The sequence below is a fragment of the Scyliorhinus canicula genome, chromosome 4, assembly GCF_902713615.1.
Source record: "Scyliorhinus canicula chromosome 4, sScyCan1.1, whole genome shotgun sequence".
NCBI classification, from domain to species: Eukaryota; Metazoa; Chordata; class Chondrichthyes; order Carcharhiniformes; family Scyliorhinidae; genus Scyliorhinus; species Scyliorhinus canicula.
Genome location: NC_052149.1, coordinates 2,909,746 through 2,929,998, shown reverse-complemented (window position 1 = coordinate 2,929,998; position 20,253 = coordinate 2,909,746). Strand labels below are relative to the sequence as shown.

General features: G+C 49.8%; 1 protein-coding gene across 1 annotated transcript in view; it reads right to left on the bottom strand.

The window, feature by feature from the left end:
- The window catches only part of erich3 (glutamate-rich 3), a 123,231-nt gene extending 103,196 nt beyond the window's left edge, over nt 1-20,035 (bottom strand). The window contains exons 1-3 of the mRNA XM_038793412.1: nt 19,995-20,035; nt 2,651-2,744; nt 799-924 (exon numbers count right to left, since the gene is read on the bottom strand). Of these exons, the coding sequence (XP_038649340.1) occupies nt 799-924; nt 2,651-2,744; nt 19,995-20,035 (261 nt within the window). The remainder of the gene's footprint in view (nt 1-798; nt 925-2,650; nt 2,745-19,994) is intronic.
- Nucleotides 20,036-20,253: the final 218 nt, after the last annotated feature.

Genomic DNA, 20,253 nt, shown 5'->3' with positions numbered 1-20,253 from the left:
TCAGAATGTCCAATTCACCTAACAGCACATCTTTCGGGACTTGTGGGAGGAAACCGGAGCACCCGGAGGAAACCCACGCAGACACGGGGAGAACGTGCAGACTCCACACAGACAGTGACCCAGCCGGGAATCGAACCCGAGACCCTGGCACTGTGAAGCAACAGTGCTAACCACTGTGCTACCATGCCGCCCAGATAAACTTTGGGGCTGGTTTGGCACAGTAGGCTAAACAGCTGGCTTAAAATGCAGACCATGGCCAGCAGCGCGGGTTCAATTCCCATACCGGCCTCCCCAAACAGGCGCCGGAATGTGGCGACTAGGGGCTTTTCACAGTAACTTCATTGAAGTGTTAATGTAAGCCTATTTTTGACAATAAGCGATTATTATTATTAAACATTAATGTGCCGTTTAGCTGTTAACTAAATCTAGACCATTACTCCTTATTAAATCTAATATAACCTGCTGGTTCTAGGACACAATGTAGCAGATGATTATCCTGGTACAACTGTCAATGGTGGAGCGATTAAAATTAGGACATGTAGAGGTGAGAATTGGAGGAGTGCAGATACTTTGGAGAATAGCAGGGCTGGATAAGAGCATAGCGATAAGAAGGAGGAAGGCTATGAAGGAACTTCACCACAAGCATCAAAATGTTTAAAATAAAGCTCTGTTGGACTGGAAGCCAATGTCTGTCAACGACCACACGGAATACTGGGTGAAGGGGATGGTATACCAAACACTACCAACAGTCTAGTCGCTAAGTACTGGGCCTCAGCGAGCAGTGTGCTGAAATTGTACCTCCATATCGAGGACCTTGTGGAATATGGCCTGGGCCAAGCTCTCCCGCACATACTTCTGGTGGTCTTTACGAACAATGTTGAGGCGATATTCTTTCTCCGACACTATCCTTCCATTCCTTGTGACCTGGACAAGAAAGCATTATTTAAAAATCGTGTCAGGCAACATCAAAAATAGAACTGTTTGATTCCAATCGAAGATTTTAAAGCCGTTTATGTGATCAAAGTGGAGTTCTGGAATGGTAATTTTAAATCTATTACAATTTACATAATGCTTACAAATCAAAAACAGTGAGTTAATCTGCTCTACACTGTTTTTTGCTGCTCCCACAAGCTTCCTCCCACCTCACTATCAGCATTTCCTTCTATTCCTCTCTCCCTCATGTATTATCCAGCTTTCCGCTTCAACATATCTACACTATTCACCTCGACCACTCCATGTGGGAGCGAATCCCACATTCTCCCCACTCCCTGTGGGAGCGTGTCCTACATTCTCCCCACTCCCTGTGGGAGCATGTCACACATTCTCCCCACTCCCTGTGGGAGCGAATCCCACATTCTCCCCACTCCCTGTGGGAGCGGGTTCCACATTCTCCCCACTCCCTGTGGGAACGAGTTCTATTCTCCCCACTCCCTGTGGGAGCGACTCCCACATTCTCCCCACTCCCTGTGGGAGCGGGTTCCACATTCTCCCCACTCCCTGTAGAAGCAGGTTCCACATTCTCCCCACTCCCTGTGGGAGCGACTCCCATATGCTCCCCACTCCCTGTGGGAGCGGGTTCCACATTCTCCCCATTCCCTGTGGGAGCGAGTTCCACATTCTCCCAACTCCCTGTGGGAGCGAGTTCCACATTCCCCCCACTCCCTGTGGGAGTGAGTCCCACATTCTCCCCACTCCCTGTGGGAGCGAGTTCCACATTCTCCCCACTCCCTGTGGGAGCGAGTTCCACATTCTCCCCACTCCCTGTGGGAGCGAGTTCCACATTCTCCCCACTCCCTGTGGGAGCGACTCCCACATTCTCCCCACTCCCTGTGGGAACGAGTTCTATTCTCCCCACTCCCTGTGGGAGCGAGTTCCACATTCTCCCCACTCCCTGTGGGAGTGAGTCCCACATTCTCCCCACTCCCTGTGGGAGTGAGTCCCGCATTCTCCCCACTCCCTGTGGGAGTGAGTTCCACATTCTCCCCACTCCCTGTGGGAGTGAGTTCCACATTCTCCCCACTCCCTGTGTGAGCAAGTTCCACATTCTTCCCACTCCCCGTGGGAGCGAGTTCCACATTCTCCCCATTCTCTGGTTAAAGAAGTATCTCCTGAATTCTCCATTGCTCAGCAAGCTTGGCAGGGTAAGCCTTGGGGAACTCGCACACCCAACATCAGCATCAAGGGCAACATTTTCCTTCCCTCACTCTCAGGACTGACCCGCGTTGCCATTTTTATATTCTACACAACCATCCTGCATTCCTCGAACGAGCATACCAATTCAGGGGAATGTGTGTCCTGTGGGCAGAGGGTCAATGGGAACTGGAAGGCGGCGGCTTCAAACTCATTTCATCCAACAACATTTTGGGCTCGTGTCTCAGTAACTGGAGACATGATGGGTGGTGAGGGGAGCGGGGCTTTCCTCAGCTGAGCTCTGGGGAAGATACAGATTCACTGATAGAGATTCATCACTGTGATTGGTCAATAACTACTTGACCATTGGACCATGTGACCATCAGGATGGTAGACGGCGAGCGACAATGACCTGGATCGTTTTCCACCTAATGATTTCTCCATCCTCAGTTTCAATAATCTGGGGCAATTCAGAGCTGCAAGGATCATGAATTAATCAGTAAACAGACAGGGTACCGACCAATCCTGCTCGCTGGAGGTGTCTCCGGATCCTGGTATTGTTGAAATATCCGGTCAAGTGTTTGTCCGTTAGGCTGTTATAGGCGGCGAGTGGTCTGAAAGACAGAAAGTCAGTCCTTTGAAATCAGCCAGCATCCTGTTCGAAATATAACCAACAATTTATTCAACTGCTGCTTACAACAGTTCTGATGAAAGGTCACAGACCTGAAACATTAACTCCGTTTCTCTCTCTCCACAGATGCTGCCAGACCTGCTGAGTATTTCTAATATTTTCTGCATCATAAAGCCGCCCCCTATTCCACTACACGTAGGAAGCAGTATCATTTATTTTTGACAATTTAATATCCATGTCTAAGACACTCGAGGGTAGAATTTAAGTGAACACATTAACTGTCCTTCCGCTGGGCAGCATAGTAGCACAGTGGTTAGCACTATTTCTTCACATCGCCAGGGTCCCAGGTTCGATTCCCGGCTTGGGTCACTGTCTGTGTGGAGTCTGCACGTTCTCCCCGTGTCTGCGTGGGTTTCCTCCGGGTGCTCCGGTTTCCTCCCACAAGTCCCGAAAGACGGGCTGTTAGGTGAATTGGACATTCTGAATTCTCCCTCTGTGTACCCGAACAGGCGCCGGAGTGTGGTGACTAGGGGCTTTTCACAGTAACTTCATTGCAGTGTTAATGTGAGCCTAGTTGCGACAATAAAGATTATTATTATTAATATCACCTGACAATATCGACTGTGTAATTCCTGCCACCGACTGGAAAGGCATCAGGATCAGGTGCACACACTCAGCCCACATTGTGGCCACCAGAATGTGCACAACTGCCCCCAATATCTTTCTGGTCAGCAGCAGGAGTTTGGATCTATCGAACGCTGTGCACTTTCACTTTACACTGGAATCTATAATGTTGGCACTTCCCATGGGAATTCTAATGTTGAAATTCAATATTTACCCGTGTGTATGTTGCAGTCATATCATCAAGTGACATTATGATGGGAATTCCACTGCAGCATTTCAGTGCAGCACATTTACCAGCAACAATCCATCCAGATCCCAATCTGTGATGGGATCACAATCTCAATGAAGTTAACTGGATCCACTGTGTTAATGTCTGGTGCAGAGTTTCTACACATTCTGGGAAACTAGACAGGCAGATCATAGAATCAGAGAATCCCTACAGTGCAGAAGGAGACCATTCGGCCCATCGAGAAGAAGGAAGCTGACGTAAGCAAGGATCTGACTCGGCTCTCCAGGGTTACAAGGTAGCCAGGAAGGAACTCAAAAATGGACTGAGGAGAGCTAGAAGGGGGCATGAAAAAGCCCTGGCGGGAAGGCCCCAAGGCATTCTACACTTACGTGAGAAATAAGAGGATGATCAGAGTGAGTAGGGCCAATCAGGAATAGTGGAGGGAACTTGTGCCGAGAGTCTGAGGAGATGGGGGAGGCCCTAAACTAGAGAGAGGGACCTTGTTGCCCATGAGAGTGAACCAGGTTAATAGACTCGAACAGGTTGATATTAAGAACGAGGATGTGCTGGAAATTTTGAAAAGCATCAGGATAGATAAGTCCCCTGGGCCTGACGGGATATACCCAAGGTTACTACGGGAAGGGAGGGAGGAGATTGATGTGCCGCTGGCGATGATCTTTGCATCCTCACTCTCCACTGGAGTAGTACCGGATGATTGGAGGGAGGCGAATGTTGTTCCCCTGTTCAAGAAAGGGAGTAGGAAAATCCCTGGGAATTATAGACCAGTCAGTCTCACGTCTGTGGCGAGTAAAATACTGGAAAGGATTCTGAGAGATAGGATTTATGATTATTTAGAAAAACATAGTTTGATTAAAGATAGTCAACATGGCTTTGTGAGGGGCAGGTCATGCCTCACAAGCCTCATTGAATTCTTTGAGGATATGACAAGGCACATTGATGAAGGTCGGGCAGTGGATTGATGTATATGGATATCAGTAAGGCATTTGATAAGGTTCCCCATGGTAGGCTCATTCAGAAAGTTAGGGGGCATGGGATACAGGGAAATTTGGCTGTCTGGATACAGAATTGGCTGGCCGAAAGAAGACAGCAAGTGGTAGTGGATGGAAAGTATTCCGCCTGGAGGTCGGTGACCAGTGGTGTCCCGCAGGGATCTGTTCTGGGGCCTCTGCTCTTTGTGGTTTTATAAATAATTTGGATGAGGAAGTGGAAGGGTGGGTTAGTAAGTTTGCCGATGACACAAAGGTTGGGGGAGTTGTAGATAGTGTCGAGGGTTGTTACAGGTTACAACAGGACATTGACAGGATGCAGAGCTGGGCTAAGAAGTGGCAGGTGGAGTTCAACCTTGATAAATGTGAAGTTATTCATTTTGGAAGGTTGAATTTGAATGCTGAATACATGGTTAAAGGCAGGATTCTTGGAAGTGTGGAGGAATAGAGGGATCTTGGGGTCCACGTACATAGATCCCTCAGCCACCTAGGTTGATAGGGTAGTTAAGAAGGCATATGTTGTGTTGGCTTTCATTAACGAGGAGATTGCGTTTAAGAGCAGTGAGGTTTTGCTGCAGCTTTATAAAACCCTAGTTAGACCACACTTGGAATATTGTGTCCAGTTCTGGTCGCCTCATTATAGGAAGGATGTGGATGCATCAGGGGCTGGTTTAGCTCACTGAGCTAAATCGCTGGCTTTTAAAGCAGACCAGCAGTACGGTTCGATTCCCGTACCAGCCTCCCCGGACAGGCGCCGGAATGTGGCGACTAGGGGCTTTTCACAGTAACTTCATTGAAGCCTACTCGTGACAATAAGCGATTTTCATTTCATTTTCATTGGAGAGGGTGCAGCGGAGATTTACCAGGATGCTGCCTGGACTGGAGGGCATGTCTTATGAATAAAGGTTGAGGGAGCTAGGGCTTTTCTCACTGGAGCGAAGAAGGCAGAGAGGTGACTTGATAGAGGTGAACAAGGTGATGAGAGGCATGGACCGGGACTCAATAGTCAGGGGCACAGATAGGAGATTTTGTGGGAGCGAGAGAGACTCACGTTTGGTATGTTGCCTCCCAGGTGCAAGGGTAAGTGATGTCTCGGATCGTGTTTTTCGGGTCCTTAAGGGGGAGGGGGAGCAGCCCCAAGTCGTAGTCCACATTGGCACTAACGACATAGGTAGGAAAGGGGACAAGGATGTCAGGCAGGCCTTTAGGGAGCTAGGATGGAAGCTCAGAGCGAGAACAAACAGAGCTGTTATCTCTGGGTTGTTGCCCGTGCCACGTGATAGTGAGACAAGGAATAGGGAGAGAGAGCAATTAAACACGTGGCTACAGGGATGGTGCAGGCGGGAGGGATTCAAATTTCTGGATAACTGGGGCTCTTTCTGGGGAAGGTGGGACCTCTATAGACAGGATGGTCTACATCTGTACCTGAGGGGCACCAATATCCTGGGGGGGAGATTTGTTAGTACTCTTTGGGGGGGTTTAAACTAATTCAGCAGGGGCATGGGAACCTGGATTGTAGTTTTGGGGTGCGAGAGATTGAGAGTAGAGAGGTCAGGAGCACAGATTTGACTTCGCAGGAGGGCGGCAGTGTGCAGGTCGGTGGTTTGAAGTGTGTCTATTTCAATGCCAGGAGTATACGAAATAAGGTAGGGGAACTGGCAGCATGGGTTGGTACCTGGGACTTCGATGTTGTGGCCATTTCAGAGACATGGATAGAGCAGGGACAGGAATGGTTGTTGCAGGTTCCGGGGTTTAGGTGCTTTAGTAAGGTCAGAGAAGGGGGCAAAAGAGGGGGAGGTGTGGCGCTGCTAGTCAAGGACAGTATTACGGTGGCAGAAAGGATGCAAGATGGGGACTCTTCTTCCGAGGTAGTATGGGCTGAGGTTAGAAACAGGAAAGGGGAGGTCACACTGCTGGGAGTTTTCTATAGGCCACCTAATAGTTCTAGAGATGTAGAGGAAAGGATGGCGAAGATGATTCTGGAAAAGAGCGAAAGTAACAGGGTAGTTGTTATGGGAGACTTTAACTTTCCTAATATTGACTGGCAAAGATATAGTTCGAGTACATTGGATGGGTCGTTCTTTGTACAATGTGTGCAGGAGGGTTTTCTGACACAATATGTTGACAGGCCAACAAGAGGTGAGACCACTTTGGATTTGGTTTTGGGTAATGAACCCGGCCAGGTGTTAGATCTGGAGGTAGGTGAACACTTTGGAGACAGTGACCACAATTCGGTGACCTTTACATTAGTGATGGAAAGGGATAAGTATACCCCGCAGGGCAAGAGTTATAGCTGGGGGAAGGGCAATTATGATGCCATTAGACATGACTTAGGATGTGTAGGTTGGAAAAGTAGGCTGCAAGGATTGGGCACACTGGATATGTGGAGCTTGTTCAAGGAACAGCTATTGCGTGTTCTTGATCAGTACGTACCAGTCAGACAGGGAGGAAAGGGTAGAGCGAGGGAACCGTGGTTTACCAAAGAAGTGGAATCTCTTGTTAAGAGGAAAAAGGAGACCTATGTGAAGATGAGGCGTGAAGTCTCAGTTGGGGCGCGTGATAGTTACAGGGAAGCGAGGAAGGATCTAAAGAGAGAGCTAAGACGAGCAAGGAGGGGACATGAGAAGTCTTTGGCAGGTAGGATCAAGGAAAACCCAAAAGCTTTCTATAGGTATGTCAGGAATAAAGAATGACTAGGGTAAGAGTAGGGCCAGTCAAGGACAGTGGTGGGAAGTTGTGTGTGGAGGCTGAGGAGATAAGCGAGATACTAAATGAATACTTTTCGTCAGTATTCACTCAGGAAAAAGATAATATTGTGGAGGAGAATGCCGAGACCCAGGCTATTAGAATAGATGGCATTGAGGTGCGTAGGGAAGAAGTGTTGGCAATTCTGGACAAGGTGAAAATAGATAAGTCCCCGGGGCCTGATGGGATTTATCCTAGGATTCTCTGGGAAGCCAGAGAAGAGATTGCTGAGCCTTTGGCTTTGATTTTTAGGTCATCATTGGCTACAGGAATAGTGCCAGAGGACTGGAGGATAGCAAATGTGGTCCCTTTGTTCAAGAAGGGGAGTAGAGATAACCCCGGTAACTATAGGCCGGTGAGCCTAACATCTGTGGTGGGTAAAGTCTTGGAGAGGATTATAAAAGATACGATTTATAATCATCTAGATAGGAATAATATGATTAGGGATAGTCAGCATGGTTTTGTGAAGGGTAGGTCATGCCTCACAAACCTTATCGAGTTCTTTGAGAAGGTGACTGAACAGGTGGACGAGGGTAAAGCAGTTGATGTGGTGTATATGGATTTCAGTAAAGCGTTTGATAAGGTTCCCCACGGTCGGCTATTGCAGAAAATACGGAGGCTGGGGATTGAGGGTGATTTAGAGATGTGGATCAGAAATTGGCTAGTTGAAAGAAGACAGAGAGTGGTGGTTGATGGGAAATGTTCAGAATGGAGTTCAGTTACGAGTGGCGTACCACAAGGATCTGTTCTGGGGCCGTTGCTGTTTGTCATTTTTATAAATGACCTAGAGGAGGGCGCAGAAGGATGGGTAAGTAAATTTGCAGACGACACTAAAGTCGGTGGAGTTGTAGACAGTGCGGAAGGATGTTCCAGGTTACAGAGGGACATAGATAAGCTGCAGAGCTGGGCTGAGAGGTGGCAAATGGAGTTTAATGTGGAGAAGTGTGAGGTGATTCACTTTGGAAAGAATAACAGAAATAAGGAATATTTGGCTAATGGTAAAATTCTTGGTAGTGTGGATGAGCAGAGGGATCTCGGTGTCCATGTACATAGATCCCTGAAAGTTGCCACCCAGGTTGATAGGGTTGTGAAGAAGGCCTATGGTGTGATGGCCTTTATTGGTAGAGGGATTGAGTTCCGGAGCCATGAGGTCATGTTGCAGTTGTACAAACTCTAGTACGGCCGCATTTGGAGTATTGCGTACAGTTCTGGTCGCCTCATTATAGGAAGGACGTGGAAGCTTTGGAACGGGTGCAGAGGAGATTTACCAGGATGTTGCCTGGTATGGAGGGAAAATCTTATGAGGAAAGGCTGATGGACTTGAGGTTGTTTTCGTTAGAGAGAAGAAGGTTAAGAGGTGACCTAATAGAGGCATACAAAATGATCAGAGGGTTAGATAGGGTGGACAGCGAGAGCCTTCTCCCGCAGATGGAGGTGGCTAGCACGAGGGGACATAGCCTTAAATTGAGGGGTAATAGATATAGGACAGAGGTCAGAGGTGGTTTTTTTACGCAAAGAGTGGTGAGGCCGTGGAATGCCCTACCTGCAACAGTAGTGAACTCGCTAACATTGAGGGCATTTAAAAGTTTATTGGATAAGCATATGGATGATAAGGGCATAGTGTAGGTTAGATGGCCTTTAGTTTTTTCCATGTCGGTGCAACATTGAGGGCCGAAGGGCCTGTACTGCGCTGTATCGTTCTATGCTCTATGATAGGGTGGATAGCCAGAGACTTTTCCCCAGGGTGGAAATGGCTGTCATGAGGGGACATAATCTTAAGGTCATTGGAGGAAGGTATAGGGGAGATGTCAGAGGTAGGTTTGTTACACAGAGAGTGGTGGGTGTGTGGAATGCACTGCCAGCAGGGGTGGTGGAGTCAGAGTCATTAGGGACATTTAAGCAACTCTTGGACAGGCACATGGACAGCAGTAAATTGAAGGGGTGTAGGTTAGGTTGATCTTAGATTAGGATAAATGGTCAGCACAACATTGTGGGCTGAAGGGCCTGTTCTATGAGCCTGCACTGGTCCTTGGAAAGAGCACCCACCCTATCCCCGTAACCCCATCTAACCTTTTGGACTCTAAGGGCAATTGATCATGGCCAATCCATCTAATCTGCACATCTTTGGACTGTGGGAGGAAACCGGAGCACCCGGAGGAAACCCATGCACACACGGGAAGAACGTGCAGACTCCACACAGACAGTGACCCAAGGCTGGAATTGAACCCGCGACCCTGGCACTGTGAGGCAGTAGTGTTAATAGCGCCACTGTGCCGCCCCTCTTCAGACATTGAAGATGTTTCTGTATTTATACAGCAAGACCTAGACACCATTCAGGCTCGAGCTGTTAAGTGGCAAGGAATTAGCAACCCGCACGTGTCAGGCGATAACCATCTCCAACAAAAGAGGGTCGAGCCATTGCCCTTGACATTTGATGGCATTACCATCTCTGAATCCCCCACGATCAACATCCTGGGGGTCATCATTGATCAGAAACCGAACTGGACTAGCCATAGTAATACTGTGGCTGCCAGGGCAGATCAAAGCTCGGAATCCTACGGCGAGTAACTCACTCCTGACCTCCCACAGCCAGTCCACCATCTACAAGGCACAAGTCAGCAGTGTGGCACAAGTCAGAAGTGTGATGAAACACTTGCCTGGATGAGTACAGCTTCAACAACACTTGGAAAACGCAATAGAGTGGTGCAGCAGTGCATACCATCTACACGATGCACTGCGTCAACTCATCAAAGCTCATTCGACACCCTCTTCCAAACCCGAGATCGCTACCACCTAGAAGGACAAGGGCAGCAGCGGCAATGCAACATCACATGTGCAGGTTAGGTGGATTCACCATGATCAATGTGCGGGGTTACGGGGATAGTGAGGGGGAGTGGGCCTAGATAGAGTGTTCTTTTGGAGGGTCGGTGCAGACTCGATAGGCCAAATGGCCACCTTCTGTACTGCAGGGATTCTACAGATTCTATTGATCACTACCTACAGGTTCCCGTGCAGGTCATTCACCATCCTGACTTGTTCCTTCACTGTCACTGGGTCAAAATCCTGGAACTCCCTCCCTAACAGCACTGTGGGTGTACCTACACCACATGGACATGGAAACATAGAAACATAGAAAATAACAGCAGGAGGAGGCCATTCGGCCCTTCATTCATTACGATCATGGCTGATCATCCAACTCAATAGCCTGATCCCGCTCCCCCCCCCCCCCAATATCCTTTGATCCCCTTCGCTCTGAGTGTGATATCTAACCACTTCTTCAAAACATACAATGTTTCAGCTTCAACTCCTATGGTAACGAATTCCACAGGCCGACCACTCTCTGGGTGAGGAAAGTTCTCCTCATCTCCGTCCTAAAGGGGCAGCTCTGTCCTAAAGGGGGGGCTGGTTCAGCTCAGTGGGCTAGACAGCTGGTTTGGGATGCAGAGCAAAGCCAGCAGCTCGGGTTCAATTCCCGTACCAGCTGAGAAATCTGAATTCTTCCTCTGTGTACCAGAACAGGCGCCGGAATGTGGCGACTAGGGGCTTTTCACAGTAACTTCATTGCAGTGTTAATGTAAGCCTACTTGTGACAATAAAGATTATTTATATGGTCGGTTTAACCCAGTGGGCTAGACAGCTGGTTCATAATGCAGAACAAGGCCAGCACGGGGGTTCAATTCCCGTGCCGGCCTCCCCGAACAGGCACCGGAATGTGGCGACTAGGGGCTTTGCACAGTAACTTCATACTTGTGACAATAAAAGATTATTATATTATAAATGGTCTACCCCGTATCCTCAGACTGTGACCTCCTGGTTCTGGACACACCCACCATCGGGAACATCCTTCCTGCATCAACCCTGTCCAGTCCTGTTAGAATTTTATTGGTTTCTATGAGATTCCGTCTCATTCCACTGAATTTCAGTGAAAACAATCCTAACCGACTCAATCTCCCCACCGTATGTCAGTCCTGTCATCCCAGGTAAACCTTCTCTGCACTTCCTCTGTAACAAGAACATCTTCCTCAGGTAAGGAGACCAAAACTGCACTAGGACTGATCTGTTCCCTGTAAGAACACTATTCACGACGCCCTATGTTGCTAATGCTCATGTATTTGTTTTGTTTGGCTCCTTGTTCCGCACTGTAACCAATCACTGTTTTATTAATGTCGCATTTGTCAATGTTCTCTGTTGATTATTCTTGTGTCTACTATGTACGTTCTGTGTACGTTCCTCGGCCGCAGAAAAATTATTTTCACTGTACTTCGGTACAATCAATCAAATCAATATTCCAGGTATGGCCTCACCAAGGCCCTGTACAATTGCAGCAAGACATTCCTGCTCCTGTACTCGAATCCTCTCGCAATGAAGGCCAACATACCATTTACCTCCTTTACCGCCTGCTGTACCTGCATGCTTACCTTCAGTGACTGGTGTACGAGGACACCCAGGTCTCATTGCACGTTCCCCTCTATCATTTATGGCCATTCAGATAACAATCTGCACTCGTTTTTTTGCCACCGAAGTGGATAACCTCACGTTTATCCACATTATACTGTATCTACCATTCATTTGCCCACTCACTCAACTTGTCCAAATCACATTGAAGGATCTCTGTATCCTCCTCACAGCTCACCCTCCTTTGTATCATCTGCAAATTTGGAGACATCACATTTTGTTCCCTCATCAAAATCATTTATATTGTGAATAGCTCACCCCAACACCGATACCTGCGGTACCCCACTAATCATTGCCTTCCAGTTTGAAAAAGATCTGTCAATTCCTACTCTTTGTTTCCTGTCTGCCAACCAGCTTTCTATCCATCTCATAATCTCACACTCCTAATTTCATGCGCTTTCATTTTACCCACTAATCTCTTTTGTGGGACTTTGTCAAAAACCTTCTGAAAGTCAACATAAACCACATCTACTGGCTCCCCCAAATCAACTCTACTAGTTACATCCTTCACTACAGTGGTTCAAGAAGGCAGCTCACCACCACTTTCTCAGGTAAATTGAGGATGGGGAATAATAACAGCCAGCGACGCCCACATCTCATGAAATAATGAAAACATCACATCAACCTTAAAATGTCCCAGCTCGAATTTAAAGACAAGTGCCTTCACACTGCAGGCTTAAGACCTGAATCAACATTACTGAGAGACTGATTCACTGTCGGATAATCAACACCGAGGAGTGCAACATCATTCTGTAACCTCCGTGATTGGCGAATAAAATCTGCACCCGTTTAATGGGATTCCGGAATAATATATGGGCTGGAAAACACGTTTCAGACTGACCTTTCACTGAATGCAATTTTAGATTGCATCCAGTGAAAGAATCAGCATTTATAAGTCAATTTCTGCAGTGTCTTTAACACAGTGAAATATCCACGAGCAATTATTCAACAATATTTGTCCAGAGCTGGGACCAAGCCAGCTGGCGGCATGCCCACCACTCGAGGAATATTTCACATCAGGAGACCAGAATGAGAGGAACAGAGAGATCTCGGATGGTCCCAGGGTGCAGGAGATTACAGAGATAGGGAGGGACAGAGGGTCCGAGGGTGTAGGAGATTACAGAGATAGGGAGGGACAGAGGGTCCCAGGGTGCAGGAGATTACAGAGATAGGGAGGGACAGAGGGTCCCAGGGTGTAGGAGATGACAGAGATAGGGAGGGAACGGGTGTCCCAGGGTGCAGGAGATGACAGAGATAGGGAGGGACAGAGGGTCCCACGGTGTAGGAGATTACAGAGATAGGGAGGGACAGAGGGGCCCAGGGTGAAGGAGATTACAGAGATAGGGAGGGACAGAGGGGCCCAGGGTGTAGGAGATGGCAGAGATAGGGAGGGACAGAGGGTCCCTGGGTGTAGGAGATTACAGAGATAGGAAGGAACAGAGGGTCACAGGGTGTAGGAGATTACAGAGATAGGGAGGGACAGAGGGTCCGAGGGTGTAGAAAATTATAGAGATAGGGAGGGACAGAGGGTCCGAGGGTGTAGGAGATTACAGAGATAGGGAGGGACAGAGGGGCCAAGGGTGCAGGAGATGACATAGATAGGGAGGGACAGAGGGTCCGAGGGTGGAGATGACAGAGATAGGGAGGAACAGAGGGTCCGAGGGTGCAGGAGATGACAGAGATAGGGAGGAACAGAGGGTCCGAGGGTGCAGGAGATGACAGAGATAGGGAGGGACAGAGGGGCCCAGGGTGCAGGAGATTACAGAGATAGGGAGGGACAGAGGGGCCCAGGGTGTAGGAGATTACAGAGATAGGGAGGGAAAGAGGGTCCGAGGGTGTAGGAGATTACAGAGATAAGGAGGGACAGAGGGTCCAAGGGTGTAGGAGATTACAGAGATAGGGAGGGACAGAGGGTCCCAGGGTGTAGGAGATGACAGAGATAGGGAGGGACAGAGGGTCCGAGGGTGTAGGAGATTACAGAGATAGGGAGGGTCTAAGGGTCCCAGGGTGTCGGAGATTACAGAGATAGGGAGGGAAAGAGGGGCCCAGGGTGTAGGAGATTACAGAGACAGGGAGGGACAGAGGGTCCCAGGGTGCAGGAGATTACAGAGATAGGGAGGGACAGAGGGTCCCAGGGTGCAGGAGATTACAGAAATAGGGAGGGACAGAGGATCCGAGGGTGTAGGAGATTACAGAGATAGGGAGGGACAGAGGGTCACAGGGTGTAGGAGATTACAGAGATAGGGAGGGACAGAGGGTCCCAGGGTGTAGAAAATTATAGAGATAGGGAGGGACAGAGGGTCCGAGGGTGTAGGAGATTACAGAGATAGGGAGGGACAGAGGGGCCAAGGGTGCAGGAGATGACATAGATAGGGAGGGACAGAGGGTCCGAGGGTGGAGATGACAGAGATAGGGAGGAACAGAGGGTCCGAGGGTGCAGGAGATTACAGAGATAGGGAGGGACAGAGGGTCCGAGGGTGCAGGAGATGACAGAGATAGGGAGGGACAGAGGGGCCCAGGGTGCAGGAGTTACAGAGATAGGGAGGGACAGAGGAGCCCAGGGTGTAGGAGATTACAGAGATAGGGAGGGACAGAGGGGCCCAGGGTGTAGGAGATGGCAGAGATAGGGAGGGACAGAGGGGCCCAGGGTGTCGGAGATTACAGAGATAGGGAGGGAAAGAGGGTCCGAGGGTGTAGGAGATTATAGAGATAGGGAGGGACAGAGGGGCCCAGGGTGTAGGAGATTACAGAGATAGGGAGGGACAGAGGGTCCGAGGGTGCAGGAGATGACAGAGATAGGGAGGGACAGAGGGTCCCAGGGTGCAGGAGATTACAGAAATAGGGAGGGACAGAGGATCCGAGGGTGTAGGAGATTACAGAGATAAGGAGGGACAGAGGGTCCAAGGGTGTAGGAGATTACAGAGATAGGGAGGGACAGAGGGTCCCAGGGTGTAGGAGATGACAGAGATAGGGAGGGACAGAGGGTCCGAGGGTGTAGGAGATTACAGAGATAGGGAGGGTCTAAGGGTCCCAGGGTGTCGGAGATTACAGAGATAGGGAGGGAAAGAGGGGCCCAGGGTGTAGGAGATTACAGAGATAGGGAGGGACAGAGGGTCCCAGGGTGCAGGAGATTACAGAAATAGGGAGGGACAGAGGATCCGAGGGTGTAGGAGATTACAGAGATAGGGAGGGACAGAGGGTCCAAGGGTGCAGGAGATGACAGAGATAGGGAGGGACAGAGGGTCCGAGGGTGTAGGAGATTACAGAGATAGGGAGGGACAGAGGGGCCAAGGGTGCAGGAGATGACATAGATAGGGAGGGACAGAGGGTCCGAGGGTGGAGATGACAGAGATAGGGAGGAACAGAGGGTCCGAGGGTGCAGGAGATGACAGAGATAGGGAGGGACAGAGGGGCCCAGGGTGCAGGAGATTACAGAGATAGGGAGGGACAGAGGGGCCCAGGGTGTAGGAGATTACAGAGATAGGGAGGGAAAGAGGGTCCGAGGGTGTAGGAGATTACAGAGATAAGGAGGGACAGAGGGTCCAAGGGTGTAGGAGATTACAGAGATAGGGAGGGACAGAGGGTCCCAGGGTGTAGGAGATGACAGAGATAGGGAGGGACAGAGGGTCCGAGGGTGTAGGAGATTACAGAGATAGGGAGGGTCTAAGGGTCCCAGGGTGTCGGAGATTACAGAGATAGGGAGGGAAAGAGGGGCCCAGGGTGTAGGAGATTACAGAGACAGGGAGGGACAGAGGGTCCCAGGGTGTAGGAGATTACAGAGATAGGGAGGGACAGAGGGTCCCAGGGTGCAGGAGATTACAGAAATAGGGAGGGACAGAGGATCCGAGGGTGTAGGAGATTACAGAGATAGGGAGGGACAGAGGGTCACAGGGTGTAGGAGATTACAGAGATAGGGAGGGACAGAGGGTCCCAGGGTGTAGAAAATTATAGAGATAGGGAGGGACAGAGGGTCCGAGGGTGTAGGAGATTACAGAGATAGGGAGGGACAGAGGGGCCAAGGGTGCAGGAGATGACATAGATAGGGAGGGACAGAGGGTCCGAGGGTGGAGATGACAGAGATAGGGAGGAACAGAGGGTCCGAGGGTGCAGGAGATTACAGAGATAGGGAGGGACAGAGGGTCCGAGGGTGCAGGAGATGACAGAGATAGGGAGGGACAGAGGGGCCCAGGGTGCAGGAGATTACAGAGATAGGGAGGGACAGAGGAGCCCAGGGTGTAGGAGATTACAGAGATAGAGAGGGACAGAGGGGCCCAGGGTGTAGGAGATGGCAGAGATAGGGAGGGACAGAGGGGCCCAGGGTGTCGGAGATTACAGAGATAGGGAGGGAAAGAGGGTCCGAGGGTGTAGGAGATTATAGAGATAGGGAGGGACAGACGGGCCCAGGGTGTAGGAGATTACAGAGATAGGGAGGGACAGAGGGTCCGAGGGTGCAGGAGATGACAGAGATAGGGAGGGACAGAGGGTCCCAGGGTGCAGGAGATTACAGAAATAGGGAGGGACAGAGGATCCGAGGGTGTAGGAGATTACAGAGATAAGGAGGGACAGAGGGTCCAAGGGTGTAGGAGATTACAGAGATAGGGAGGGACAGAGGGTCCCAGGGTGTAGGAGATGACAGAGATAGGGAGGGACAGAGGGTCCGAGGGTGTAGGAGATTACAGAGATAGGGAGGGTCTAAGGGTCCCAGGGTGTCGGAGATTACAGAGATAGGGAGGGAAAGAGGGGCCCAGGGTGTAGGAGATTACAGAGATAGGGAGGGACAGAGGGTCCCAGGGTGCAGGAGATTACAGAAATAGGGAGGGACAGAGGATCCGAGGGTGTAGGAGATTACAGAGATAGGGAGGGACAGAGGGTCCAAGGGTGCAGGAGATGACAGAGATAGGGAGGGACAGAGGGGCCCAGGGTGTAGGAGATTACAGAGATAGGGAGGGACAGAGGATCCGAGGGTGCAGGAGATGGCAGTGATAGGGAGGGTCTAAGGGTCCCAGGGTGTCGGAGATTACAGAGATAGGGAGGGACAGAGGGTCCGAGGGTGCAGGAGATTACAGAGATAGGGAGGGACAGAGGGGCCCAGGGTGTAGGAGATTACAGAGATAGGGAGGGACAGAGGGGCCCAGGGTGTAGGAGATTACAGAGATAGGGAGGGACAGAGGGTCCAAGGGTGTAGGAGATTACAGAGATAGGGAGGGACAGAGGGTCCCAGGGTGTAGGAGATGACAGAGATAGGGAGGGACAGAGGGTCCCAGGGTGTAGGAGATGACAGAGATAGGGAGGGACAGAGGGTCCCAGGGTGTAGGAGATTACAGAGATAGGGAGGGACAGAGGGTCCCAGGGTGTAGGAGATGACAGAGATAGGGAGGGACAGAGGGTCCCAGGCTGTAGGAGATTACAGAGATATTGAGGGACAGAGGGGCCCAGGGTGTAGGAGATTACAGAGATAGGGAGGGACAGAGGGTCCAAGGGTGTAGGAGATTACAGAGATAGGGAGGGACAGAGGGTCCCAGGGTGTAGGAGATTACAGAGATAGGGAGGGACAGAGGGTCCGAGGGTGCAGGAGATTACAGAGATAGGGAGGGACAGAGGGGCCCAGGGTGTAGGAGATTACAGAGATAGGGAGGGACAGAGGGTCCCAGGGTGTAGGAGATTACAGAGATAGGGAGGGACAGAGTCATGAAGAGGTTTGAAAACAGGAATGCGGATTTTAAAATCAATGAGCTAGACTTGAGATATGTAGATCCGCGATCACGGCGGGTGAATGGGATGTGATGGGAGTTAGAATAGGGGCAAAGAGAGTTTTAGATTAGTTGAGGGTTATGTAGATTCACTCATCACCAAAGGAGGCCATTCTACCCATTATGTCAGAGCTAGCCCGTTGGCAGAGCGATCATTCTTTGACCGGCACTGGTCCCCATCGCTGGTCAGGATTTGCCAAATATCTGAAAGTTGATGCTATTGTCAATTCATCTTGATTTCCAGTAATCTGGGACATGTAGCAACTTGTAGAGAGGGCAATGTACAAGGATAATAACTCACCAGCTAAGACTATTGCCAATACCCTTGTGTGTACAGCATTGTGCAGATTGTCCAACACTCCATTTGTTCTCCTCTATTTTCAAACACAATAATCTACATGTTGGCACACTTGCCTGACTCGGATGATCATAAGGTCAAGAAAATAGAAACGTATAAACAAAATGCAGGCTGAAACTCCCAATGTACAATGAACTGCCAGAGGGTCAATACTGAGGGAGTGCTGCACCGTCAGAGGGTCAGTACTGAGGGAGCGCCGCACTGTCAGAGGGTCAGTACTGAGGGAGTGCTGCACTGTCAGAGGGTCAGTACTGAGGGAGTGCTGCACTGTCAGAGGGTCAGTACTGAGGGAGTGCTGCACTGTCAGAGGGTCAGTACTGAGGGAGTGCTGCACTGTCAGAGGGTCAGTACTGAGGGAGTGCTCCACTGTCAGAGGGTCAGTACTGAGGAAGTGCCGCACTGTCAGAGGGTCAGTACTGAGGGAGTGCCGCACTGTCAGAGGGTCAGTACTGAGGGAGTGCTGCATTGTCAGAGGGTCAATACTGAGGGAGTGCCGCACTGTCAGAGGGTCAGTACTGAGGGAGTGCTGCACTGTCAGAGGGTCAGTACTGAGGGAGTGCTGCACTATCAGAGGGTCAGTACTGAGGGAGTGCCGCACTGTCAGAGGGTCAGTACTGAGGGAGTGCTGCACTGTCAGAGGGTCAGTTCTGAGGGTGTGCTGCACTGTCAGAGGGTCAGTACTGAGGGAGTGCCGCACTGTCAGAGGGTCAGTACTGAGGGTGTGCTGCACTGTCAGAGGGTCAGTACTGAGGGAGTGCTGCACTGTCAGAGGGTCAGTACTGAGGGAGTGCTGCACTGTCAGAGGGTCAGTACTGAGGGAGTGCTGCATGGTCAGAGGGTTATAGAATTTAGAACACTACAGCACAGAACAGGCCCTTCGGCCCTCGATGTTGTGCCGAGCCCTGCCCGAAACCAAGATCAAGCTATCCCACTCCCTGTCATTCTGGTGTGCTCCATGTGCATATCCAAAACCACTTGAAAGTTCCTAAAGTGTCTGACTCCACTATCATAGCAGGGAGTCCATTCCACACCCTAACCACTCTCTTAGTAAAGAACCTACCTCGGACATCTCTCCTATATCTCCCACCCTGAACCTTATAGTTATGCCCCCTTGTAACAGCTACATCCACCCGATGAAATAGTCTCTGAACGTCCACTCTATCTATCGCCCTCATTATCTTATCAAACTCTATTAAGTCGCCTCTCGTCCTCCACTCCACAGAGAAAAGCTCCAGCTCCCTCAACCTTTCCTCATTAGACCTATCTGGCAAACCAGGCAGCATCCTGGTAAATCTCTTTTGCACCCTTTCCAATGCTTCCACATCCTTCCTATAATGAGGTGACCAGAACTGCACACAGTACTCCAAATGTGGTCTCACCAGGGTCATGTATAGTTGCAGCATAACCCCACGGCTCTTAAACTCAAGCACCCTGTTAATAAACACTAACACACTATACGCCTTCTTCACGGCTCTATCCACTTGAGTGGCAACCTTCAGAGATCTGTGGACATGAACGCCAAGATCTCTCTGTTCCTCCACATTCCTCAGAACCCTGCTGTTGACCTTAAAATCCGCATTCAAATTTTTCCTACCAAAATGAATCACCTCTCACTTATCAGGGTTAAACTCCATCTGCCATTTTCCGGCCCAGCTCTGCATCCTATCAATGTCTCTTTGCAGCCTACAACAGCCCTCCACCTCATCCACTACTCCACCAATCGTGGTGTCATCAGCAAATTTACTGGCCCACCCTTCAGCCCCCTCCTCCAAGTCATTGATAAAAATCACAAATAGCAGAGGACGCAGCTGGTCTCATAACTGGTCTCCAGTCTGAAAATGTTTCATCCACCACCACCCTCTGTCTTCTCTGAGCCAGTTACTTATCCAATTGGCCAAATTTCCCTCTATCCCACACCTCCTTACTTTCTTCATGAGCTGACCATAGGGAACCTTATCAAACGCCTTACTAAAATCCATGTATACCACATCAACTGCTCTACCTTCATCTACACACTTAATTACCTCCTCAAAGAATTGAATAAAATTTGTGAGGCAAGACTTACCTTTCATGAATCCGTGTTGAGTATCCCGAATTAAGCTGCATCTTTCCAAATGGTCATAAATCCTATCCTTTTCCATTAACTTACCGACCACCGAAGTAAGACTAACCGGCCTATAATTACCAGGCTCATTCCCATTCCCTTTCTTGAACAGAGGAACAACATTCACCATTCTTCAGTCCACTGGCACTATCCACGTGGACGGTGAGGACCCAAACATCAAAGCCAATGGCTCTGCATCTCATCCTTTGCCTCCCAAACA